Genomic DNA, 26360 nt, shown 5'->3' with positions numbered 1-26360 from the left:
GCGGTGACCTGGGGGCGGAGCCTCGGGGCTGGTGCGCGGGGGGTCGCCGAGCCGAGTGGGAGCAAGCGCGAGAGCGGCTGCAGGCAGCGGCGGGGCGGCATGGCGAGCACGGCCTTGGAGATCATCGCCTTCACGGTCTCCATCTCGGGCTGGGTGCTGGTGTCCTCCACTCTGCCCACCGACTACTGGAAGGTGTCCACCATCGACGGCACTGTCATCACCACCGCCACCTATTTTGCCAACCTATGGAAGATGTGCGTTACCGATTCCACCGGCGTCGCCAACTGCAAGGACTTCCCCTCCATGCTGGCGCTGGATGGTCTGCATCCCTTCGGGGTCCCCCCTCCGTCCCCATTCCTGCTCCTGGCTGGCTTTCCTGGCGGGCGCGTCCTCTTAGGAACCTGCTCTGGGACATCCACCCCCCCCGGGAGGGAGGCCGGGTCCCACTCTGCCCCACCCGGGGGGGGGGTCTGCGAAGCTCGCTGCCCGGTGGGGCGCCTGCTGAACCTGGGAACCATTGGTGGGGGAAGCATAGGGTCAATTCAGGTGGTTGAGGGCGACAAGGCTATTCCTTCCTCTGGGACTGTTGGGACTCCGGGGCTTGCAAACCTCCCCGCCCCCCATCAAAAGCTGATTCTCATTGAAATGACACCACGGAGATCCATTAAGGCTCGCCCTGAGATCCCTTTAGCCGGTTCATTGAGTCTTTGAAAAGCCAGGCACAGAGGAGAGGAGAAATAACCATATTGAAGCTTTTTGCTGTTTTCCTTAAAATCCCTCCTACAAACTTTATAGCTTGTGCTTAGTGCTTCCTCTAAGTTTCAGGAAAATGAAAAGCCCCTGCCCACGCGGGGGTGAAGTGTCTGTAGAGGGCAGGGAATGGTGGCCAGCAGGAGTCCGCAGAACGAGTGAGCACACTTCCAAGTTTTGCGAGTGCATGCTAGGTCTTTCTCGCTTGGTTGTTTTTGCAGACAGAGATTGACAGAGTTGATTCAGCACCAGCACAGTGCTTGCTCAAGTTCTAGGCGCTTCCAGAATTTTACAGGCGACTAAAAGGGTTCTGGCAGAAATTTAAGAAGAGCCCGTTTGCATCACCTCTAAATGTGAGGTGGCTTCCTTTTCTTTATTATTTCTCTTGCCGCTTTTATTTGCATAGCTGGGTAAATAGAAGACTTGATCCCCCTAAGACAGTGCTTGCCACAAAAAGCAAACTGTTGCTCAATTCAGTGTTTGATGGAAACTGGTATAAGGGACTAGGGGCCTGCTGTGGAAGGGTGGCACTTGGGGCTGGGCCCTGTTGTAAAGAACAAGTCGCCTGAGTCCCTGTGCTCAGGAGAGCACACAGTCAGGAGACAGCAGACCAGCTCTTGTTTCTGTGGTTTGCATTCAGGAACTGCACAGAATTCACAGTATGTTCTAGGACTGCTCTGTTTGTAACTCTATTGTTGCCTGCCATGGCCTGCTAGATAAGTATGTGTCCTTCTTCAGGACTGTTGGGGGCCCGAGGAAGAGGAGAGAGAAAGAAATACTCCTTCAAGCTTTGAGGACAGAGCAGTGGGCTGTCCCTGCTGTGTGTCTGCTGTGAAGGGATGACCTGTGTGTAGGGCTGGGTACTGAGGAGGACTTGAGACACGGTGCTCATTATCAAGACCTCGAGGTAGGCAGGCCTTGAGTGGGGTTAGTTACCTGCCACCCATGGATGCATATATGCATGCTCATGTGACCGGAAAATGATATTTAAAAAAAAAACAGAAACGGCGAGTTCCACAATGTTTTTAAGTTAACAGCGTCTCTGAAGTTGTTACAGATAGAAAAAAAAAACAAACAACTTTCTAGCTGCTGCATATTAGTTTGGAAAGACGGGTTCCCTCAAGCCATTTACCCTGGTGGACACGGGACCCTTTCCAACTTTCCCTCCCATCGGTGCCTTACTGAAGCTCGTTAATACTCGACTCCTCCCGTGCATGTATTATTTCTGTGCACTGTTCTATCCGCCAGACCGGAACGTGGATTTTAATATTCGGTTCACTCTGCCAAACTGCGTTCCACCATGAGTGTAAGGACAGCTGCTTTGCCATTTTCTCACTGATGTCCCTGCCCAGAGTGACACGTTATAGCTGTGGTCCCACTGCCATCTCACTCAGAATCCCCCTAGCCCCCTTTCTCCCCCATGAGTCTTATTTATCGGCTGTTTCGTTTTTCTTTTCCTTCTATGTGTGTCTTATGACAATAGTTGTATTGCTTCTTCTACTTTTTTGTTTTATTTTTTGTATGCAAACCCTTGACTCCTCGGTGCAACCTGAGCCCACTGTTTGTCTAAGTTTCCTGTGTCATAAGGAACTTTGAAAGTGATGGCATAATTTCAACTGTCAGTCTTTCCCTTGGTGACTTCCCCCCTCTACGGGGCAATAGGATGTGTCCAATGACAGAAGACAAACCTGTCTTCTGTATCTCCCAGGAGGGTCCGGGCACAGCTGCTTTTTCACCCAAAAGATGTTGCTTTCTGCTCCCCGACCTCAAGTGGAACCTTCCAGAGCAGCACGCTCCCCCAAAACTCCAACCCTGCCTCATCTCTACCTTGCATTCTCAGGGCAGGGGATGCTGGGAGCTGGGCCTGGTATTTGAAGGGGAAGGAGAAAGCTCCCTCACTGTCCTAGTGTCTACAGACCAGAACAACCATTTCCCCTGCGTAAGCCAGGCACGGGCTCCAGATTAGAAATGCCAAGAGAGAAGAAGGCTGGTGGCTCTTGCTGTCTTGTGTCGTGGTAAACAGAATATTCTATCTGAAGTCAGAGCTCCGGTTTGTCATCCTCCGGGGGAACCACTGCTGCTCCCAGATTTCCCTCTGGGAAACACAGGGTGCGTGCGGCAAAGCTGACTCCAGACTGGGCTCTGTGTCCTGTGTCAGCCGCCACTCACATCTGCCCAGAAGCCATCTCGGTGTTGGAGAAGGAATTCTTCTCTGGGCTCTTACCATGCACCCTGGGCCTGTTCCTGTTTCCCAGATGAGAAATGGAGACTCAGAGAGACCCCTGGGTAATAAAGGCCGCATCACTGAGCAGGCATCTAACTTTCAAGGGTTCCCTTGAAGGTTCTCCTGCGACAGAAGTCATTAGGTCCCAGCTACTGTTTGAGAATGCCATGGTTGAAGAAACTGGTGGTTTCTGTTCACGGCTAGCCCATATTCCTTTCAGAGAACACTTGGCCTTCCTCAGCTGAGTTTACCCCCCTCCCAGAGCCATCCTGGTTTTTTTTTTTTCTTTTCTTTTTCTTTTTTTTTGCTAGTGGGGGGGTTGCCATTTCTTTCAGAACTATAAATTATACCTTGAGAACTTCTAAGTAAATCCTTTCATGCCTCAGCACTTTAATGTGTTAATTAGCTATTAACGGTGTCAGTAAATCAGACCTGTCAAAAATAATGGCCTCCTTGACTAGGTTTCTACTAGCACTTCCCTTGAGGGTGTAACTTCTAAGTTTGCCCTCTGGGAGCTGTTAAAAAGCTGGCTGTAGAGGTCCTGCCTGGCAGAAAGATAAATTCTGAGAGTCTGCTGCTGGAACTCACTAGAGGCCTAAGATTCTGGAACCGGCAGGCCCCGGTTTACAGACCTCAGGCTAATTAACAAGCACCACAGCCACCGATGCCTCTCATGGCCAGCAGGGGAGGTTTTTTTTCCCCCTTGTCTTGGCTTCCCATTACAGAAAAACCAGGCCAGCTATTGTCTTCAGTGCTTGCTGAGAGTCAGCAAATTATTATTAGTGTTCTGGAGCCAGGGTGAGGTGCACCAGAGCTGGCCAGCGTGACAATCTCCTGTCCCCCTTCTCTCTGGCCCCTGTGCCTAGAGGCCAGGGAAGGTCAGAGAGAGGGGACTTCAGGATGGGAGGGTCTGGGAGAAAGTTGCTTCTGAAGTGTAAAGACTACTGTTGTTTTCCCTGCCTTGCAAGCTGACTGGGTTGGACTGGTATTCTAGCTGCCGTTTGCCATGCCGGAAACTCATTCCTTGTTCCGAATGACCAGACTGTAGAACTTAGCCCTCGGTAAATCCCAGGCCATCTGTCTGCTGATGATAAAGCCTGTAAGATAGAGGATGCAACTGCAGACTATGGTTCATACTAAAGAAATGATTCTTGCCAGGTGTTGGTGGCGCACACCTTTAATCCCAGCATTCGGGAGGCAGAGGCAGGAGGATCTCTGTGAGTTCGAGGCCAGCCTGGTCTATGGAGCGAGTTCCAGGACAGCCTCCAAAGCCACAAGAGAAACCCTGTCTCGAAAAACCAAAAAAAAAAAAAAAAAAAGATTCTTTCTGTCTTTTTCTAAATATATATTACGCATAGAAGTCTCCCTTTCCTGTGGTTTTCGTTCCTGGGCTTCAATGACCTATGGTCAACTATAGCCCAAAAATACTAAATGGAAAATCCCAAAATTAAATAATCTAGAAGTTTTGAATACATTATATTCAAACAAGCTGTTAACTATGCTGTCTTACCTAATTACCTTTTTTCTTCTTTTCTGAAACAGTGTTTCACTCTGGAGCCCAGGCCAGCTTTGAATTCATCACCTTCCCACCTATCAGAGTTCTGGGATTTCAGGCCTGTGTTCCCCAAGCCCAGCTTTATAGTTGCTTTCATTATTTTTTCTGTACCTAATCTGTCATTTTCTTTCATGTATTTATAGTAAAACTGGTGTATAGAGTTCAGTATTATTTGTGATTTCATGGGAGTTTTGAAACAAGACATATCCCACACTGATAAAGGACACTATTGCATTTGTGTGTACCTGTGTGTGTGTGTGTGAGTGCATGTGTACGTGTGTGTGCCTGTGTGTGCACGTGTGTGTATGTGTGTGTGCGTGTGTGTTTATCCTTCCACTTTGGTTGTTTAGGGTTTGCATTCAGAGCAAGCTAAATGCAACCTTCTTTGCTGCCTGTAGCTTTTGTGGAGAACAGGAAAGCACTTCTGATTATCCTTGCAGACACTCGGGGTTTGCAGGGCGGTGAGAGGTCTTGCTTCTGCTCTCCTGCTGTGGCTAAAGTTGAAAACAGAGTTGATCCAGTACTAGTATCAGAAACCCAGACAGCTTTGCAGCACCGTTATTGTTAACAAAAGAATCCTCCATTGTCCCAAATCAATAAAAATAAGTTTATTTTGCTGTCTTTGGTAACCTCCACATCGGCGAAATTGACTTCACACCATAAAATCGAAGGGCCTTGCCTGGGAGAGCTGTGTTTCTGGGGGGGCTCAGGGTGTGTCAGTCACATTAAGTAGGAAGACCAGCTTTGCAACACCGGGTCTTAGTAACAGTATTCAAACTTTAAATTCCATTCTTTTCCGGAGAAGTATGGGACTGGAGGCCACCAACATTTCCTCCACAAATTGATAACGATTAGGTTACTACTATTGATTGTCATTGGTTTTGCTTGAGAGCAAAATGATGATAGGCGGCTATTGCTTATGCTTGCTCTTAAGGAGTTCTTTGTTGTTTTGTTTTTATGGGAGGGCTTAATTCCCAAAGTAAAGCTCGTGTGCGTTCATCTGCTTATCACGAGTGCCTACAACTGGGATGTGCCCCCCCTCGCGCAGTGCTGTTTCAAATGAGATGGAGTGGCTTGTGCGGGAATGGTGCCTGACGTTGAACTCTGCTGATTTAGAGCGGGTCGGTGCCTGGCCTAAAGCCCTGCTGGTTCGTCATCACCCCAGCTGTGCAAAACAAGATACCTGGCTGTGAACGTGAATGGTTCTGTAGGAACAAGCCAGCCAACACGAGGCACTCATTTACATGCAAACAGTTGGCTTGAGTGTAAACTACTCTTCTGTTAGGCAATATTGCCTTAAGCCCAATCTTATTATATGCGCCCCAATGACTGCGCAGTGTCACTAAGGTAATTCAGCCGCACCAGGGGTCCCTAACACATGCTGGCTAGTCTCTCATATAAGCTTCCATTGACAGCCTTGGCCCTTTGGGACATCTTGCTGCCCAGTTGTAAGGGCTCTGATTTTATAGAGACTCACCCCAGTGCCCCATGCGAAGGTGAGGACACTAAGGAGTTCAGAATGGGAAGCAGTGAGTCATGAACTTAGAACCCTCTCCAGGGTGGGATTCCCTCCTTCCGTGCGCTAACTTACCTGCAGCAAATCACAGGGCCTCTGCGTGCCTCACCCTCCTTTGCAAAAACAGGGGTAACTTAAAGACCCAGCCGGAGGCTACACAGAAGGCCAGCCTTAAAGTGCGTGACGTCAAACGGGCGCCTGAGGTAGATGTGCGTGCGTTCCCTTCGCACCCGCCTCGCTGCCTGAGTTAACCGCTGCGTTGTCCCCTCCCCCCTCCCCAAGACAGTATAGCACACCATCCCGAGTGTCCGTGCACAGTGAGGTTTCCCTCTCTGGAGAGCTGCGCATCCGACGTTAACGTGAATGGCATGCTCTGGTTGCAGGCTATATCCAGGCGTGTAGAGGACTCATGATCGCTGCGGTCAGCCTGGGCTTCTTCGGTTCCATTTTTGCACTCTTCGGGATGAAGTGTACCAAAGTCGGAGGCTCAGACAAAGCCAAAGCTAAAACTGCTTGCTTGGCTGGGATTGTTTTCATATTGTCAGGTAAATAGCAACATCCCCCAAACGAGGCACCGCAGGGTGTCGATGACACGGCGCTGACTGCCACACTTGCCTCCCTTTGGTATTTTTCAGGTCTGTGTTCCATGACAGGCTGTTCCCTGTATGCGAACAAAATCACAACAGAATTCTTTGATCCTCTCTTCATGGAGCAAAAGTAAGTGCTGTTTTCATTCTGTGTGTTTCTAGCTCTCGGAAAAAGTACACAAGTAAATGTCTTAGGTTAGGACACAGATTTCCCGCACCGCTTTCGAAAAATGAAATTTGTTGGTAAGTGGTACTCTCTTGGCAGCAAGTTCGTGGGTCACCTTGGTGAAAGATGCGCTCAGAGACTTCATTAGCGTCGTGTGTTATCTTTAAATAGGTCAAAGCAGGGATTTAGGATGGAGAAACTCATCCGTCTTTACGTCATAAAAACTGAAGGGAAATTCAGGAGAAGTTGGAGTGAAGTAAGATGGGAGGAATGTTAAGTTATGAAGATGAAGCATTGGAAGGCTTTTATTGTTCAATCAGAACAGTATTTGCTAAATGCTAGTCTCTGGGCCTGGTACATCTGCTCCTCCTAGCTAACCCTTATGAAGAGACTACACACAGTGAGGTTTCTCAACTGTGCTGTAGGAGCCATGTACCCCACCCACCCCATCCCCACCCCCCCAGTGTGGCTGCTCAAATCTGCAGGTGAGTGCCTTTGTTGTCTGGTTATTGCTTGTGAGCTATGGGCTGCTGCTTTTTGTAGCAGCCCTAGGCTTATTGCTTTGGATTGGGAAAAACCCCAGGGATACCAGAGTACCAGATGAGAAACAGCCAACCATATATCAAATCTTGGTTTTTTTTTTTTTTTTTGTCTTCACGAAACTATCCTCACATACTTCTATAGGAAGTTGTGTGTGTGTGTGTGTGTGTGTGTGTGTAAGGGTGTGTGTTTTGCTGTCAATCATGCTGGCAATTATATTTCAGACTTGAGAAAAGTATTATAAATTTTTTAAAGGTTAAGTATAGAAATAATTGGTCAAATGGGCATTGCTTTTTCCTAGTGCATTTAGCAGTCTTCGGAAAGTTGCTTTTCTAATTCTCTCTTAAATGCAGTTAATGTATACATCAGAATAACTGGATCTGTGATATGTAATGGAAATTATATTGGCACATTTGATCCCTTCATATGCAAGCATAGCATTGCCTGGATCCTATCAAGTTATCTTACTTCTTCAATACCCTTATGGAGCAGGACTCTCTCTGGGGATTCTCTTTCTGGAATCCAGGGGACAGAGAAGGCAAGTAATATGTTGACAGGAGCTTCCACATTTCAAATCAGGATTAAGGTTCTGTAGAACACATGCTTTAAAATGTGCAATTTATAATCATAATTTCATTATGGGTGCTACACGTACTTTCTTATTAAACTTTGTGTCATACATTTATTTTAAAATAGTTCCCATTCAGAAATTTTATTAGTTAGGAAACAAACAAACAAAAACCATTGTCCTCGGACCCAATCTGAATTATACTCTTCTGTCTATCTATGTTAGAAAAACGTGTCCTGATCTTTCAATGCCCTCCTCACTTTTTCTCTATTATGCTTCATGTTTTTGAGAGACAGTCTGGTTATGTAACCCAGGCTGGCCATGACCCATCAGCCTCCGGCCTCATGTCCTGAATGCTAGGAGTATAGGCTCAGCTTCTTGCTTAATTTTGGAAATTAAATGTGCAAAGACGTACATGACACCAAACGCTGATGTGAAGATTAGGACCTCACAATCTCGATTAACTCTAGTCGGTTCCAGGAATGATCAGACCTGAGAATTAGAAACGTACCACCACATGCTAGCTAATTAAAGAGGCGTGACAGGAATGCAGACGTCGTGTAAGCTTAGTGAGCTTTCAAAAGCCAGCCAATGAGGATCGCGGTTTCACCCGGTGTTCTAGGTTTCTAATTGGTGCCTTCTTGGAGCAGGTGGGTGATAGAAATTAGAAAAACCAAAAAGCTACCCATTGGCTCCCAACACAGAATGACACCGGTGTGTTCCACAGCTCTTGAAAAGTCTTCTTCAGAGCGAGACTTTGACCAGGCTTCTTGAGGGAAGAGAACGTTCTCAGCTTGCTTCGCTAGAATCTAACACTTCCTGTCTGATTTCAAGTTTATTTGTGCTTGACTGTGTGTGGTGGTCGCCTCTCCTGGCTCTGCCGACAGAGGGGAACCGCACAGGCGAACAGAGGTTTGGAGAGGCAGCTGCAGGAAGGTTCTGGCAGTTTCTTTGATGTCTTAACAGACTGGATTGTGTAACTTTCTTGAGGTTAGAAAGTATCTCTTCCAGTTTCGTCTACCTAGCACAGTGCCTCCGAGTGACAGTTGCTGTAGAGACCTGGTCCTTTCAGACCTGAGCAAAGCCTTCCTGTGGGGCACAGTCGTGTTCCTCTTCCTGCGAACGCTACACGCTGGACTACACGGTCGCCACTCAGTGTCTTCTCCCCAGTGGCTGTCCTAGAAGGTGTGACAGTGAACAGTGTGATCCCACATATCCGTGTCCTTGGGCGGAGCGCAGGAAGACAGCTTGTTCGTTCGCCAGCCACAGGGTCTGGTGTGAACTGTACTCTTGTGCCCGAACCCTGAAGTATGCTAGCACATAGGTGGGCCCTGGAACCCGGACCCTGAAGTGTGTGAGCAGATAGGGCAGGCCTCGGAATGTGGTTTTCTCTTGTTGGCTTGTTGCTGCTGTTGAGTGTCACAGCCCTTCTCTCCGGCTTTTCAGATCTCCACGCTAACCCTCATTCATGCCGCACCTCGGCTGCGTAAGATAGGAAAGCACGACTAAGCTTATCAACAAAGTCCTGCTGTGTGCAAGGAACCCAGTTGTAGCTTTATTCATGAGAAAAGCTTGAGTGTCCTCACGGGTGGGGCTGGGGTCAAGAATCCAGTAGTCACCTTGCTGAGCAGTCTCTTCAGCGGCTGTTTAGTCTAAAACATCCTTTTCCCAACACAGATGAGAACAGTTTTCTTACAGCTTACATTTGGCAGAATCATGGTACTTTAAACAGCACTCTGTGTCTGTGGTTTTGCTGTTCCCCCGAACTTTTGTCTTTGATTTTTTTTTTTTTCATCCATGTGAAGATTCTGTTTCGACAAGTCCAACTTGGGCCTTAACAGAGACTTGAAACACATCCCCTTCTCTTTCCTTTGGGCAATTTCAAGTTAACTTCCTCCCTTTTATTAAAACAAAACCTAACAAATCTGAAAGAGAGGAAAAAACTACCCACCTACAAGCTTATGCTAATAGGCACGCCAAAGCAAGATTCACAGCCCACATGATAACATTATTCTTATCCTTGCTCTGTTGTCCAAACCACTAACTTCCTGAACGTCTCGTTTTTGTTTTCTTAAATAAACTGTTCCCAGTGACAAATGATTGGTGGAAAGAAAGAGCTTTTCAGATCATTACTGAAGCCTGGAACCACGATCCGTGTAAACAGACAGGATGGTATGGCCTGAGACTCCCTGCCATGGGGCCATTTGAGATGAATCATTGACGCTTGAAGAGTCTCATGCTTGGGTCTTAGCCTCGAGGCTTTTCCTTTTCAATTTTACTGCAGAATACTCTTCATTCCTGGCATATTTGATTTGATACCTTTGGGATTTCGACGATGCTAAAGTAAAACCTTTTCACTATTGTGGCTGTTCAGTAGTTTAGAAATCGTTGCTTGCCATGCTGGAGAGATACGGCTCAGTGGTAGATCCTGTGCTCAACGCGAAGATGGCCCAGCTCCAACCCCAGCAGAGAAGAGAGAGGCGTGGGGTGGAGGGAGCAAAAGAAAGAGGAGGAGGTGTGGGAGGGGAGGAGGGCCGGAGAGGAGAAGATCTGCTTTCGGATAAACTCTCTCCTGCTGGTTTCAGGATGAATACCGACCTCACAGGTGTGCAAGTGGCCCCGCCATGTTGTTTGACCTGTCTTCCACCTCCGTCATCAAGTGTGGCTGCGGGGATGCTCACAGGGCTATTGGGAAAGTGAGCTGAGGTTGAAAAGGAGTTTTGGGTGGGAGATTACGCGGAGGTGTTCAACACCGAGAGCAAAGCAAACCCTTCCACCTTAAGTTACGCGTTAAGGAGGTGTGATTCCGTGACTTCCCTTTGTTCAGAACTCCCAGAGGTCACCTCTGCTTACTGGAATCCCCAGGATGCTTTTAACCAGCATCAAGAATAGCAAATGTTGGCCAACTCCGATTTCATTCTTACTGACTGGCCTGTGGCGTGATTGTCAGTTGGCCTGGTGCTCTGACAATTCAGTTCCTAGCCCTCCATTCTCTGGTCATTCTTTTTTTTTTTTTTTTCCATTTTTTTAAAGTTTAGATTAGGAACAAGCTTCTTTTACACGTTAATCCCACTTCCCTCTCCCCCCCCCTCCCCTGTCCCACACCGGCCCCCTATCCCATCCCCTTTCTGCTCCCCAGGATGGGTGAGGCTTTCCATGCAGGAATCTTCAAAGTCTGTCATATCATTTGGAGCAGGGCCTAGACCCTCCCTCCAAGTTTCTAGGCTGAGAGAGTAACCCTCTATGGGCTCCCAACTAAGAATCTAAGCAACAGTGGAAAGGCTGCCTTAAATGCCCTTCTCCGATGATGATATTGATGACTACCTTAGATGCCATCCTAGAGCCTTCATCCAGTGGCTGATGGAAGCAGAGGCAGACACCCACAGCTAAACACTGAACTGAACTCTGGAATCCGGTTGCAGAGAGGGAAGAGTGATGAGTAAAGTGGTCAAGAACAGGCTGCAGACACCCACAGAAACAGCTGACCTGAACAAGGAGGAGCACATGGACCCCAGACTGAAAGCTAGGAAACCAACATAGGACTGTTCCAGACCCCCTGAAGGAGGATGTCAGTTTGGAAGTCTGGGCAATCTATGGGGCCTCTGGTAGTGGATCAGTATTTATCCCTAGTACGCATGGGCATTTAAGGCAGCCTCTCCACTGCTGCTTAGGTTCTTAGCTGGGGTCACTGGTCATACTTCTGACCCTGGGAGAGTACGCCTCTGGGGGATGGATGGATTCCCTTCCTGCTTTGTGCCACCCTATGGCTCTGCTGGTAGCTCACAATTGCTGGCCCTAGACCAGACAGGGAGCATTGTGCTTCCTGGCTGGCCACTCTTGAAGGTGTCATTGAACACCTTGAGCTCTGTGCATGTCACTGAACACCTTGAGCACCGTGACTCAGCACACCCGCTTCAGAGCAGGCCAACCCCAACTATCCACACTTTTGGAGGAGATCAGTGCCGCTGGCGTTGCTAAGTAATGGATTTGTTTTTGAAAGGAATGGTGTAACTCAGGACATGAGACAGTTCTACTGAATTATAATTCGCCTCGGCTAACATGGCTTTCAGTTCTGCTGTGAACGGCTTCTTAAATTCCCACGAGCATGTGGCAAGTGTCTGTTAAGACATGCGCTGATTGACCGGTGCGTGCAAGCCCTCTGAATCAGGGCAGTGTTGAGAGCCTGGAGTCTGAAAACCTGGGCCCTGTGTTCTTTGGGGGTCGTAGGTTAATTCAGCTGCCTTATCGAAGTAACACAGACAAACAGTGTTATGAAGACTGAAAAAAATTAACACACCGGGAAAATATTGATCAGAGCTACCAAATTTCAGTTAGTTTTACATCTAATTCACCTCAGCATTCTTGGTAGCTTATTTTTTTCTTACTATACCTTGGAATAATTTCTAGCACCCATCTGCTTTCTTAATTCTTTAATGAGTTAAATACAATCTCTGCAATGTGTTTATCTTTTAAAAAGAAAAATGGAGGTGAAAGCAGCCGTAGGCTACGGCAGCACGCGGGAAGAGATCGCTGTCGGCAGAATTCTAGACTCCAAAGCAGCAGGACACACTGTGCTGAAGGAAAGTTCTCACAATCAGAACTCTCCCCAAAGGGTGAAATCTAAAAGTCCCTTTTTGTTTCCGTTTTTTCAAATCTGAGAATTCCCCATGGAGATCCCATGGCATGGGATGTAAATTTTCTTGTCCTGCTTTGGCTGCCGGTTGGGAGCCTCCGGCCACTGTTGAGGGACACCAGCCCATGGGTGGGAACTGTTAACAGAAGAGATGGGGGCATCTTACAGAAGGGAGGGGGACCAGATGATCTCTGACCCAGCAACTTGAGGAGTGATGCCGTGTTGGGGTGAAGGTGTGTATGGGTAATCCCTAGAGAACACCCATTTATACAAATGTATCCTTGCAGTTTTGCGGCCCTTAGATTATATATGGCAGGGGTGTTTGCATCAGACAATGGTGTCTTAGGAAGCTGACTGACCAAAGGGATTCAGTTTTGAAGTATTTACGTGGATGACATGCAAATTTTCTGTCTGGAGATTTTTAATGTTTTTCCCCAAGACATGCTGTTTCGAGTTAAGGTAAAACTGGCATGTTTATTTTGGTTATTACCATTCTGAATTAAAGCAAGGGCACGCTGCACTCTGAAACGACCTGTGACCTTCGCCAAGGTCACCCATTTTTCTGTGGGCCCTAAGAGGATGAGGTGTTTCCACCTGTTACAGCCACTTTATATTTGGAGGGGGCTGCTCAGCAACACCCTGGTTAATGAGTCCCTCACCCTCTTGTGGGTGGCCAAAAGACAGCCCCAGGGCATTTGGGAAAAAATTCCACACCCCACAGTTCTGGGGCCACTGAGAACTCAATGAGCCAGGGAGGGCAAGAGACTTTCTCAATGACTGGCATTTTAAAATATTCATAAACTCATTTACTGTGAGAGCAATGGGTTAAGAGCCCAGGACTGCGATCACAGTGGAAGACTTTAACTACGGGACAAGTGATTTCATGCCTCCGTTTCCTCATTTGCAAAATGGGGATGCGCATGTCCGCACCTCGGGGTTGCACATGCCCGCACCTCGGGTTGCACGAGGTTGGAAAGACAATGTGTGTTAGAGAGCCAAGCACAAGTCCTGCCACTCATGGCTCACGCACACCACGCTGTCTGTGTATCTGGGAGGGCCGAGGTCACCTCTGTTGGTGCAGACATGGCTCTTTAAGGGATTCTATTGTTAGGTCCATCACACTGTGTGCTGAGCCCAAAAAGAATAGTGAAAAGGCATGTAAACAAAGGGAAGAGATCCTGGTTCAATTTTGTTTTATTTCCCACTTTTTTAAAAACAAAAATTTAAATTATTAGAAACAAGCTTGCTTCACATGTCAATCCCAGGTCCCTATCCCTCCCCTCCTCCCCCGCTCCCCCACCAGCCCCTTCAATTCCCCATCCCATCCCTGCTCCGCTCCCCAGAGAGGGTGAGGTCCTCCATGGGGGATCTCCAAAGTCTGTCATATCATCTGGGCAGGGCCTAGGCCCTCCCCCGTGTGTCCAGGCTGAGAGAACATCCGGGAGAGGACACTTTTAAGCAGTAAACCCATGCTTTAATTTTTCTGGTAGAAATAGATCCATCCCCCAGTCGTGGCTTGCTGAAGTCACATTCTCTGACAGAAATGTGTTAAATACATTACACGGGGGGGGGGCAACAACCTGACAAGTTTATCTCTAAACTAACTTCTGTCCTCGCCCTGACACTTATGGGTCTGTGTGGGCTGCAGCCTACATATTCTTCCGGCATGAGGAGGGAATGGTGGTGATGGGAACAGGGAGGCCACACCATGAGCAGAAACAGCTGGCTTAGGGACAAGTGGATATTGCTAACAAAAAAAGAGCATTCAACGGATAATTTGAAATTTGGACAATCTTCCTGAAGTGCTGAAATCAGTCTCTTAGCATTACCAAAAGTCAAGAAAACACTTCCAGGCAGACGAGAGGCAGACGTGTGCCTTGGAAGCAGACCTAGGTGGGTGTTATATTGGCCTTTCTTCTCTCAAGGCCGCTTTTGAAGGATCCCAGCTGATGTTTGCCGATGACATGCACGGCAGGTGTGAGCCGTGGTCCCTGCCGAGGGAGACTGGGACAACCCCAAGTCACCACATCAAATGTGTGTTTTTTTTTAAGGGAGGGGAGTGATGGAGGGTCTCTAAAGACAACTCCAGATACTGCTTTGAAGGGTTAGGCAAGATCTATAATGGAAATCAAATGGAAAAAAAATCCCCTTGGACGTGATCCTACATACGTGAGAAGTAACATGTATTTTAAAGATGGAATGAAGGTCTGGGCATGCGGCTCAGTTTGGGGGAGAACTGGTGTGGTATGCCAGGAGCCCTGGGATCTACCCAGTTCGCCACCCAAACCAAGCAAGCTGGCCCACCTGTAATCCTATCACTCCAGAGGTAGAGGTTGGGAATCAGAAGTTCAAGGTGGCCCTCTGACATACAGCAAGTCTGAAGTCCTCCTGAGATCCCTTAGCCCTGTCCTTGTCTCAGAATTAAATTAAAGAGCCTGTTGTTATTATATAAACTAAGATCACCATTCCCCAAGTCCCTTCGGTAAGTCTCGAGATGGTTGTGAACTAATGAAGAGATTTGCTGCCCTGTGTGTGTTCGTGCGCTGTGATGTTCCTCTCTGGAAGGCCACGGCGCTGAGCTGTGTGGCCTCGTGGCCTCTACGGCGTTGGTTCCCCACTGGCCATTCTTAAGAGCTTGGAGACTCTTGCCTAATCACCGTGGCAGCTGGAATTGGCATCCTCCTTCAGTAAAAACCATGGCTGAGAGAGGAGACGGGGGATGCTTTGAAGGTGGCTGTCCACAGCCAGCCCAGCTGAAGGAGAGATCAATCTCCAGGGCGTAGAGAAAGATGTATGATGAGGTTCCGCTGCCGATGGGAATGGCCTCATGGGAAACGGTCCTGAGTTGGCCCCTTCCTCTGTGCTGCCACAGGATGAGTCTGGGTGGGATCTGCAGCCGCCAGTCTGTCCGTTCAAGGGGCTTTGGGGGTCTAAAGGAGTCAAGCGCCATGCGCCTGCAACAGGGCTCAGCTCTGCGTCTTTTGTGTGCACAGTCTTGTGAAAATAAGACAAAAAGGGGTGGACAGGGGAACATGAGCTGTGCAGTTTTCTCAGATGTACAGATAGCATGAGGGTTTGTAGGTTTCTCTTCTAAGAAATCCCCCCTTCCCCCCTTTACTCCATATCTGGCCAAACCTCTTCCCTCCCGATGAGCACTTCACTCTTGGCCCTCTTGGTGGGATACGCCCATGTGTAGCCTGAAGGTGCGCTTCTCCGTTTACCTGGACTCTGTTTCCGTCGTTGCCACACCGGAAGCCTGGAAGAAGCCTGCGGGCCTTCCACGAGCAGATGATGTGCTAATCCCTACTTGTTCTGCCACAGCTAATCTGGACCCCCTCTGTCACCTAATTTCCCAAGGATGTAAGGACAAGAGAGAGAAGAGAGAGATCGCATGACAGAGTATGCGTCACTCCATCCCAGAGTGGGGAAAAAACAAACAAAACAAGTCCCTGATGCTGTGTAAGCATCCCTTCCTACCTGCTAGGGGTCCAGGCTCCAGTAACTCCTACAACTACACAGACCACCATAGAAAGCCCATGTTGGGGTACAAGGGTGCAGAGATCCCCTCCTCCACGGCCAAGTGGGAAGGGTCAATGGGCTAAGAACCCAGAAAAGCTCCTGCCAGCTGTTCCCCACAGCTGCATAGCCTCCACACCAAGCCAAAGCCCTGCCCCGTCTCACTGTACAGGGTGGCAACCTGGACCCCGTCTTCTCTTTGCCTTGGCCTCTCCTGAGATTATCTCTGCATGGATCTGTGTGGGCGGAGCACACTCCGGGTTCATTTTTATATTGAAATGCCCCAGGAGAGCTTTTTTTCTTTCCAGTCCTGCAGTGTGTGTGTGTGTGTTGTGTGTGAGTGCTGTGTGAGTGTGTGTTTGTGTCTACGAAGCAAAAGTGAGATGCCTTTTCATAGAACAAACAATTCTACAGGAAGAGGGAGGGGCAGACACAAGAACTTTTACAAAAGCCCCTGTGGTTCATTACTTTTTTGTTGATGTTGGGTGGGGAGGGGGCAGTTGTTCCTTGCCTGACAGGGTTTCTTCTAGCCGTCTGACAAGTGACCTCGCCTTCCCATCTGGGGAAGGGCTATCTATTCGTGGCTGCGTTCGCTTTGGTCGTCTAGGGAGTACTGCGGCCTGCCGTCTGGAAGCTTGGTCACTGGTCACCTCTGAAGAATGTCCCCACTAGATTGAAGTGGTGATGCTTTGCACACAGCAGGTGTCTGTGTGCATTTACTGAACTAACTAGAACAGATGTGGAGGTAGACTTCCTTTTCCTAACTACGGTTGGCCCGTGGAACAACAAAAAAAAATGAATGAATGGATGAATGGATGAATGGATGGATGGATGGATGGATGGAAAGTTTGGCGAAGTGAAGGCAGAGAAGGGAAGTAAAGCTCAGGGAGTCGGGTGACCCAGTCTTTGACCTGGTCCGGCCTGGTCACCCTGGCTTTCCGTCAGGAAGCTGGAGAGACTGAAAAACACAAACGTGCTGCTTCTTCCTCTGTAAGCTTGTAGAAAGAAAAGTGTGAGCATTAGTAAATCCTAGGCAGCAGGACTGCCCGGTGAGTCGCCCGGGTGAGCTGCCCGACGCCCAGGCAGTAATGCTTGTCTTGTTTTCTCGCAGGTATGAGCTGGGAGCTGCTCTCTTCATTGGATGGGCAGGAGCCTCTCTCTGCATCATTGGCGGGGTCATATTTTGCTTTTCAATATCTGACAACAACAAGACACCCAGGTAGGAAAGAGAAACACCCTGTTTAAAAAAAAAGAAAAGCACTGCACCTGTGGCTCTCAATCCTCCTAAGGCTTTAATACACTACCTCATGTTCTCTTGACCCCGCCCCCACCCCGCCCAGAAAATTATCCCACTGCTACTTCCTAAGTGTAGTTTTGTTACCGTTTATAAATCGTAAATATTTTTGGAGATAGAGGTTTGCCGGAGGGGGGTCTCGACCCACGGGTTGAGAACCACTGCAGTTTCTTATTCTAAATCATTGCATATGGGACGATTCGTGTGAGTCTTGGAAATTGGAAGTAGCAATGGAAAGGGGTTAGGGACAGCTATTATTTCTCAAGACCTCACTGCTGCGTTCTAAAGCTGCGTCTGTCCCTGGAGGCCAAGCCCATGTGTCAAGGTGTGCTTTCCATGCTGACTTCTCTGTAATTTTCACGTAGGCAGGAATCGATGAGGGGCTTTCTCTACTAACCCTCCTCAGTTTCAGGAAAATGAGCATTAATAAGTAGTTTTGGGAACAGGTAAGTCCCGAGTTCTCTCTACAGAGATTCTCCCATCACACAGGCTACATGGACAGCGGAGGGATGAGCGCTAACCTTCTTCAGAGGAGTTAACTCTTAGTACAGACAACAATGGCTCAGCCATTTCTCCTTGGCCCTGTTGTGTAGAGCAGAACCAATCCAAGTGTGTTTTACCTTTCAGAATGGCCTACACATACAACAGTCCCACGTCTGTCATGTCTTCTCGGACCAAGTATCACGGCGGAGAGGGAGATTTTAAAACCACAAGCCCTTCAAAACAGTTTGATAAAAACGCTTATGTCTAAATAGACCTCCTGGCAAGCCGGGCCTCAAGTTTGCCATGAACTGTTTCCAAGGCCCCTCCTGTAATTACCGCTTTGGCTTTTTTTTTTAAATATGAATTTGAAGACTGTTGATTGGACAGATGTAAATGCTCTTATGGTTATATGCTAATCACTTTCTGTTGTGCCTTTCTCTAGGGAAAATAAACAGGTTATCTACAGGATCTGTGTATTCCATACACATGGACACTCTTAGTTCCAAGGCTCAGGAAATGTTGGGGTTGACAAGTCACTTTGCTCTTTAGTATGCTGAGAGCTGCCCTCATTTTGCCCGCATATGAGACAGGAGCTCGTGGGCGACGACGGTGTCTTGTGAATGGGATGGGGAACAGTTAGAGAACATTCGTCACCAGGTGTCCAAGTCAAACAGACACACGTTATTAAATCTGCCGGGTAGAGTTGCCTTCTACTTTTTTAAAGCTGTCTGTCATGCGTGATGACGGCTCAAGAGAGGGCTAACGAGGCCAAGGTCTCATTGCCCTTTGCACGGCTCTCATAGACTACATAGGGTTTGCCTTGACACTGAAAGCTCAACAGGTGAGCTGTGCGCTGGTGGTGGTTGGATCCAAAGCCAGCTAAGGAAGGTTCTAGAGCATGTTGAGTGGTGCCTGCTGCCCTCATTTCCTCTGTCTTGTGGGTCCTACACCCAGCGCTCAGCAGGTCACTGAGACACTGGCTGTTTCTCAAGACGCGGAACAATGCTGCAGATTTATTCCTGAGGCTGGCCCTGCATGTCACTTGCCCACAAAGGCAGTGATTGTTTCCACTGCCACACAGTTTATGATAGTGCCCATTTATACTTACAACACCCTTGATGGCAGGGAGTTGGCGTTTTCCTGCGTGTAGCGAAGAAAAGTAAAGTGGAGAGTCGAAGTGAGGAGCCCTTTTAGAGACAGGGCCGGGACAGGAGCTGGGGTGGCCTCGGGTTAAACATGGATGGGTTCCAAGTTGTGAGAATCGGAACCTGTGCCCAGTGCTACAAATTGCCCAGGACGAATCACATGGGTGACTGCGTGACTTTCCTGAGGAGTGAATGACTGAAAAGGAAAAGTCACATTGTTTGCAGGTACTCAATGGAAAGAAAAATGTTTTTTAAAAGTACAATTAAAAAATTTTCAAATGCCATACCTTGTTAACACTTGAGTTTTTTTTTCTTCATAAAGGTGGGTTAAGCACCACAGACCAGTGGAAGCAGGGCTGTGTTGGCAAGCATTTAAACTGAACTGGTGAAGACAGCAGTTAGGGAGTAGGAGGAGCAGGGGATGAGGTATGGATACGGATGGTGGGGGCATATAAGGTTTGTCTACACAAGAAGGAATAAAAAAAACTCAACAGGTAAGTTAAAAGGTTGAGTTTTGTGACCTACATTTACCAACTTAATTCCCATGCTGGCTTTGAGCAGAGTCCCAGAAGTCAAGGCGCGGGCGGCACAGAACCTGGGAGCAGGCTTCCTCTAAAGCCGGCTCCTGTTACTTTCCGGTTGTGTGTCCTTTGACAAGGGACTCAATACCTCTTGGTTTCTAGTGTCTTCATGATTATAAAAAGAGCACATCTCAACATTCTAGCTGAATGAAGACCTAAGTCACACCCAGAACAGAATCGGAGCCAGAAGGCTCAGGCTGGGCATGGGCAGTGCACATCTTTAATCTCGGCTCTTGGGAAGGAGGCAGAGGCAGGTAGATCTCTGAGTTGAAGACCAGGCTGGTCTACAGCAGGTTGAGTTCCAAGCCAGCCACAGCCACATAGCTGAGACTTTCTTGGAAAGCAAAATAAAGAAAGAAATAAAGAGATTTGTGAGGCTCAATAAAAACCTGCTGTGGGAGTGAGCCGTGGGCAGGTTGTTTATCTTGGGGTCACACCATCGTGGTCTGTCATTTACCAAAGCTTTTACAAGCCTACATATCAAATGAGCCCATTTGCACACAATGCCCCCTGTGGGGAGGTGGAAAGATTTTTTTTTCATGGTTTGGAATGGGCACACATAGGTTTCAGGTTGGTAGCCACAGAGATTTACTCCAAGGTCAGGATGTTAGAAGCCATGGCTTTGTATAAGCACCTTCATAAATTTAGTCGGGGAGTCATCTTCAATAAGCAGCCACAGTCACAGGATGCAATGGAGGACTTTACTGGCACTGTTGATGGATGACAGGAGACCCCAAATCAACAAGCTATTAAAATGTTACCTCTTCCTTTTTTCTGAGATAGAATTCTAATAGTACCACAAAGTGTAAAAAAATATTTTTAAAAAAAGCAAAAAAAATAAAAAAAGAAACCAACAGTTTATATATAAACTTTCTGACCATTGCTGAGATCGTTGTTCAAGAATGTAAGTTATTTCTGAGGTATTTTATAGTGAGGTGGATTCTGGGAAACAGAGAAACTACACACATGTATGACTCGGGAATGGCTCGTCTTTTTCTAGTGATCGTCTCGTAAAAATCCATTGGTGTTTAGAACAGTTGCATATCAATCGTGAAATATCCAAGATGAAGATTACACTGCAGAAAATAACTCGTCAGTCACAACAAGCTAGAAGGGCCTCGAAGGTCAGTGGGGTCAATGGTACTTCAGGACATGTACTTGCCATGGGTCTAGTTAATTGCTACCATTCTAGACTTACTGCTATATGGGGAACAACCAATTTAACTTGTAGAATGTCACTGACGTCACTAATTCAATTTTGAAGAGACTTAACAGAATTTTATAACATAAAAACTATAAACAAACACTATATACATATTTTAAAAAGCTACAGTAACTCAAACCAAAGCCTACTATCAGTTAAAAAAAAAAAGACTTAAAAGTAATTAGAAAAAAAATACATTTAGCACTAGAGTACCGTACTGCAGGAAACACTTTTTATGACTTAAAGGACATCTTGTTTCTACACAGTGGACCAGCTGACAGTTTCCAATACTGCGTTAGGTGTGGTAAAAGATGTCCTTGCTCTGAACGGGCCTCCTCATTGAGGTGGGAAACACTAAGGAACGTTAGGATCTTATAGGCTGTTGGTCGAAAATGCTGCTGGCTGCTGGGACAGTTCTCTGACGTGTGGAACTGCGGTTACATGTCCAAGACGTCACTCCAGTCTGTCACAGTGATTAGGCTGCTCCTCATTGCGCTGGAATCGTTTTCCTGACGTCCTGGACAGAGCAGGAGGAAGAGAGGGAACCTGGGGTCAGACCGGGGTATCCCCCCGAATTGGGACAGTCTTTACTCACCCAGCATCTGAATCTGTTTAGTCAGATACCTGATCCCTACAGGCTTTGGGGGGACGGATGCTAGAAAAAACCCACCCCTCAAGTCATACACATTTCTGGCTCTCCTCACAGGGCATGGCCTGTGACCGTCCATCCCGAAGCCCTTAGGCTCCTGGGCGGCAGGGCCTGTGCCCTGCTTTTCTTGTCCCTTGGCGTTCAGCATGGTGTCTGGACATTGAGTTCTCAGCGTGCTGGGGTTGTGCTATTTACTAGGAGCAGACAGAAACTGGGCAGTAAAGGAGCTTGTATAAGATCCTACTCGTTGCTAGTTCACTATCTAGAGGTGAGTGCTAAACACAGATTTTGCTGGGGTGGGAGAGGTTACATTGGAAGTCGGTTAAGAAGAGCCGTGGGGTGCAGCACACGGTGGCTGAGCCCACTCTGGTTTGACTCTAGAATGCTCTCTGAGGGACCGCGAGGCTGACATACTGGAGGGGAGAAGAAGACCATGCAGGAGGTGGGAGACCTGACTGTGTGTGGGGTCTACAGGCACTGGCGGGGGGAGGGGAACAGGCAAGGGCACCGGTTCACAAGGCGGAATATGAGGGGCGGTGGGGGACGGTGGGGGAGGGCCCCGCCTCTGTGGGACATCCCAGCTAAAGTCTGAAGCTGCCAAACTGAGAGGCGTGTTTGATTCCACTGCTGAGAGGTAGGGGGTGGAGGGTGGGGGGAGGGTGGCTCCCCCGATGCTAAAGGTGGTGAGAAATGCCATGGAGGAACCCTCTGCACATCTTCTCTTTCACCGAGCACAAGGATTGCTTTGATTGTATGCATGCATGCGTGTATGTGTGTGCGTGTGTGTGTATGTATGTGGGCATATATGTGTGTGTATATGTATACATGTATGTATACACACACACACACACATAAGTTACAGCTGGGTGTGGTGGTGTAACTGGTGTAGAAGACATGAAGATGGTCTACAGAGAAGCTTGAGCCCTTCAATGTGACTATCGGGCTGTTGAAACAACGGACTTTGAAGGAATGAGGGTTCCCCCCCAGGTGGGAGAGGAAAAGGCCCCACCCCTGAATGAGATGTTACCCAGTTCTTACAAAAAGTCCGAGCATCTCACAGGCTGAGACTAAACCCCAGGCAGTGATGGGTCAGTGGTGGGCGGGACCAACTGCTCAGTTGTGGATGCTCTTGGCCCTTGAAACGTTGACTTGCGGGTGGTCAATGACATCCTTGTCCCTCTTCCCAACGCAGTCACATTGAATAAATCTACTTTGTCTGTTTCTCACTGTCAGTTTGGATCTTTTGATTGGCTTACTGAGGATGGGTGGATGGATCTGATTTGGGACACAAGTGTGACCACCTGAAATCTGGTAACAGCGGCACACCTGGGATCTTGGTACTCAAGATGGTGATTTACAAAGACTCAGGGTTCAGGACCAGCCCTGGGTGGTACAGTAACACAGCTGAAATCTTGTCTCAAAAAAGCAAGTAAGCAAAGTAAACAAAATATGTATATGCGTGCACACACACACACACACACACACACACTATGATTTTGAATTTAGAAACTAGGTCTACTGAGAGTTATGTGACTTTGTGAGAGTCATATGACTCTTGGGAGTTACATCCAGGCTCTTTGGGGCATAGTCCAGCTTACAAAGTCATTTGTGATCCATCCCACTGACTACAATGTTATAAGAAAAAAAACCTTCCCTTGGAAGAAAACCCAGGAAAACACCTAAGAGGAAATGACGGCGTACTGGAAGAATGCCAAAAGAATCTTCTCATCTATGTACAAGCTCAGAGGGTCTAATTTCTAGGGGCATCTGTATAAAGAGATTGTCTGTGTGGGCATTGTGAAAAATAACATTAAGATGTTCACTGAAACAGTACAGAAAAAAATTAAAACAATTTATACATATGTGAAATAAGTTATTCAGATATACCTTATAATAAAAAAATAACATCAAGATCTTGGCTATAACAATTGTGTCCTTTGGTCTCATTTGGTTTTAGCTTTGGCTAAGTGCTCTACCACTTAGCTATGACCCCTCCCCCCCCTCCAGAGTGCTTCTGTCTGACGAGTGTTAACTAAAAGCAGAAATTTTATAAAGTTGGAACACTCTGGGACTGAAGAGCCAGTTTGGTTGGTACAGGGCTTGCAGATGGCTCATGAAGACTTGAATTTGATCACATTTCAGAAAGGTCACGAGCGAGGGTACCCACTGTTTCCCTGGCATCGAGGGAGCAGAAGTAGGGTGGACAGGGGGGACTCTGTCAGCCGTCCAGTCGAGCCTGCTTGGTGTGCACCAGGCCCGTGTGAGACCCTGCCTGGAAACACAAGGTGGACTGCCTGTCAGGGACCATACCAAGGCTGACTTCTGCCTCCACAGGCGTGAACACGAATGTGCACCCACACAAACGCGCACATACGCGCTACGGAAACACAGCCCATCCACACAGGAGAGTGAAAACTGTGAACCTTCTTCCTTGAATTCCCGAGGGTTCACTGGGCCCCAGGCCCTTGGCACTTGACTGGAGCTAAGATCTCTCTTCACAGGCGGAGGCTCCCTCTGCTCCATCTTTTTCTCCACAGACTTTTCTTCCTCCAAGGATGAGATGTCCCAGTTGTCCTCATCGGCGCACTGGAAGGGACACACAGAGGATAGCTCGCACGCTTAGAGAAACAGGGCCTCTGCTCACCCTCACCGTTCGAGGCTTAGGCTGAGCGGCTGGCACTGTGGGACGGGGTGGGAACGACGCGGAGGACCCGATGGAGGAATCTTGATAGGACCGTGAAGTGAACCTGAAAACCCTCGTCTTCAAATTTACAGAAATCACCTTTTTTTCTCTGTATCAATTACGGATTTAGGAAAATTCTAGACTACGAGGATTGTAGAGAGGGGAAACTCCAAAAGTCAGGGTGAGACAGTGTCACCCAGGAGCTCTGCAGAATGAGGCCCCCGCCCCCTCCCCCAGAAGGAGCTCATTTTCACCGAGGCTTGCCCAAAGAGAGCCATGCTGTCTTCGATGCAGCATTTGACATTCTGGCTGGTTTGTATTAGCACAAAAAAACAGTAGCTAAAGAAGAAAGTTCAACAGATCGCTTTGATCCCATGGATGAATGGCGGGGGCGGGGACGGGGCCTATCAGTCCTATCTACAGGACTGAAAAGAATGACCGGTATTGGAGGACTCAGTCTACACAATCCACTGGCCAGAATGGTAACAGCCGAGTTCTGCTCACAAACACTCTGGGCCTTAGAATTGATCCAAAACTTTCCAGCCTCTCCAAAGATTCTGACTCCCAGGTGGGGACAACCCTTAAAGTCCCTATCTTACTTCCAGGTATCAGAAAACCCAGATTCTAGCTCATGGTACTGCCGTGGGCAAAACACTCAACGCCAAACAGCACACATGGCAGAGTTGTGAAAATCTGTGCAGTGTGGCGTGCAGATACCGTTGTATTGAAGGCTGAATATAGCCCTTGTGTGAAACGATTGGGGCCAGAGGTATTTACAGTTAGATAGGGTGTTGAGCTTGGCATTTTATTGGGTGTCAATCACTCTAACCTTGAAGATGCCAAATCCAGTGTGATCAAAAATAGGAGACTTTTTCGTGTGAGTGCCTGAGACTGAACCTGGGGCCTCCTGCAGACTCAGCTGAGCTGCACCTCAGATCTCAGTCTGGGGATTTTTTAGTAGATGCCAGTGCTTTAAAAAGTTTAGCATGCCGGGTGTTGGTGGCGCACTCCTTTAATCCCAGCACTCGGGAGGCAGAGGCAGGCGGATCTCTGTGAGTTTGAGGTCAGCCTGTTCTACTGAGAGAGTTCCAGGACAGCCTCCAAAAACAATACAGAGAAACCCTGTCTCGAAAAACCAAAAAAAAAAAAAAAAAAAAAAGTTTAGCACTTTGGGACATTCCAGATTGTTCAATCCACACCTGCTGTCAGACAGCAAACTGTCTGTGGGATCATTAAATGTGGAATACTAAGAACAAGTCAAGAGGAAGTACCAGCCTTTAGTATCTTAACCAATCACTTTCATTCCGCTGTAAATATATATTTACTAATGAATCTGTCAAAAGATGAATTAGTTAGCAAGTGGCTTCACCTTTAACTCTTGCACTTCCTCCTTCTTGGCAAGTGTCTCGGCAGGGTTCGTTCCGGTGACTGGCTTATTCCCACTTCCTTGGTGTACAACCATGCTCCCAACATCTTCGGTTTGTATCTTAATGGAGGTTCCTATAGGGGCAACGGGACAGTCAGGAGAGGCTCCAGAATTGCTCCTGTCAGCCTGGCAGGGGCCTCTGCTTCACAAGAAATGATTTACCATCGAACGGAAACTAGCTGATATGATTGGGGTTTGGAGAGATGATGGCTCAGGGGCCAACAGCACCTGCTATCCGGGCAGACAATTACGTTCAGTTCCTAGCACCCACAGCACGAACCTCATGACCACCCTATCTCCTGTTCCAGGGGATCCAATGCCCTCTTCTGGCCTCCATAGGCAACACACACACACACACACACACACACACACACACACAATCACACATACATGCACCACATACATATACATACATGTAACATACATATACAAGTACCATACACATGTACATGTACCACACTCATACACATACAGACACACACACACACTCACATAATTTAAAGAGTGGTCCATGATCTATGTGGACAGTCCTTATAAAAACTGGAAAGCAGGACTGAGAGGAACTGGTCCGGGGAGATGCTACGAGGAGACAGGGAGGGGAGAGCCACCCCAGAGAAACGGAACACATCTCCCCTCGGAGCTCTTCAGAAAAGGACTTGCTCACCCAGCCTACGGAATATGGGCGTGACAAATTTCTGCTGTTTAAATCACTCAGCTTACAGCGCTTGATTAAAATAGCTGTAGGGAAGCTGTACGCGCGCTGGGGCACCCTAACTAGCTCTTCCCCGTCTGTGAACACGGGTGGCTCTCTAGCGGCTTTGGGATGAGCCCCACAGTCCT

The 26360-nt window shown here is 47.9% G+C and overlaps 2 protein-coding genes and 1 long non-coding RNA gene across 6 annotated transcripts in view; 2 read left to right on the top strand and 1 right to left on the bottom strand.

Annotated features, from left to right (window-relative positions):
• The first annotated feature begins 24 nt into the window (after positions 1–24).
• Positions 25–19261, top strand: Cldn10 (claudin 10). The gene is made up of 5 exons (XM_005079415.4): positions 25–319; positions 6429–6590; positions 6681–6762; positions 17167–17274; positions 17977–19261. Exons 1-5 carry the CDS (start codon positions 100–102, stop codon positions 18098–18100), a joined length of 696 nt encoding a protein of 231 aa, XP_005079472.1. The 5' UTR covers positions 25–99; the 3' UTR covers positions 18101–19261.
• On the top strand, positions 328–4687 carry LOC121140484. Its single transcript, XR_005877342.1, has 2 exons — positions 328–1103; positions 4517–4687. It is a non-coding gene; the product is annotated as an uncharacterized LOC121140484 (long non-coding RNA).
• A 979-nt stretch (positions 19262–20240) lies between the features above and the next one.
• Dzip1 (DAZ interacting zinc finger protein 1) overlaps positions 20241–26360 on the bottom strand; it is a 50341-nt gene continuing 44221 nt past the window's right edge. For 3 of the 4 annotated variants that reach the window (XR_005877237.1, XR_005877222.1, XR_005877226.1), the window contains 2 exons: positions 25464–25594; positions 23860–23997 (listed from right to left, as the gene is read on the bottom strand). Coding sequence is in view for 1 of the 4 variants with exons in the window: in XM_040745704.1 (XP_040601638.1) it covers positions 21200–21279; positions 23835–23997; positions 25464–25600 (380 nt within the window). In the remaining 3 variants the exon portion in view is untranslated. Of the gene's footprint in view, positions 21280–23834; positions 23998–25463; positions 25601–26360 lie in introns of those variants that run through there. The other variant, XM_040745704.1, reaches the window with a different exon arrangement.

The sequence above is a fragment of the Mesocricetus auratus genome, unplaced genomic scaffold (assembly GCF_017639785.1).
Source record: "Mesocricetus auratus isolate SY011 unplaced genomic scaffold, BCM_Maur_2.0 Super-Scaffold_2245, whole genome shotgun sequence".
Classification (NCBI taxonomy): domain Eukaryota; kingdom Metazoa; phylum Chordata; class Mammalia; order Rodentia; family Cricetidae; genus Mesocricetus; species Mesocricetus auratus.
This window is presented reverse-complemented; position numbering and strand designations above follow the sequence as displayed.

Coding starts and splice junctions, on each gene's coding strand:
- Cldn10 (XM_005079415.4), top strand. CDS start 100: ATGGCGAGCACGGCCTTGGAGATCATCGCCTTCACGGTCTCCATCTCG. Junction 320..6,428: donor CTCCATGCTGGCGCTGGATG/GTCTGCATCCCT, acceptor CTCTGGTTGCAG/GCTATATCCAGGCGTGTAGA. Junction 17,275..17,976: donor GACAACAACAAGACACCCAG/GTAGGAAAGAGA, acceptor TTTACCTTTCAG/AATGGCCTACACATACAACA.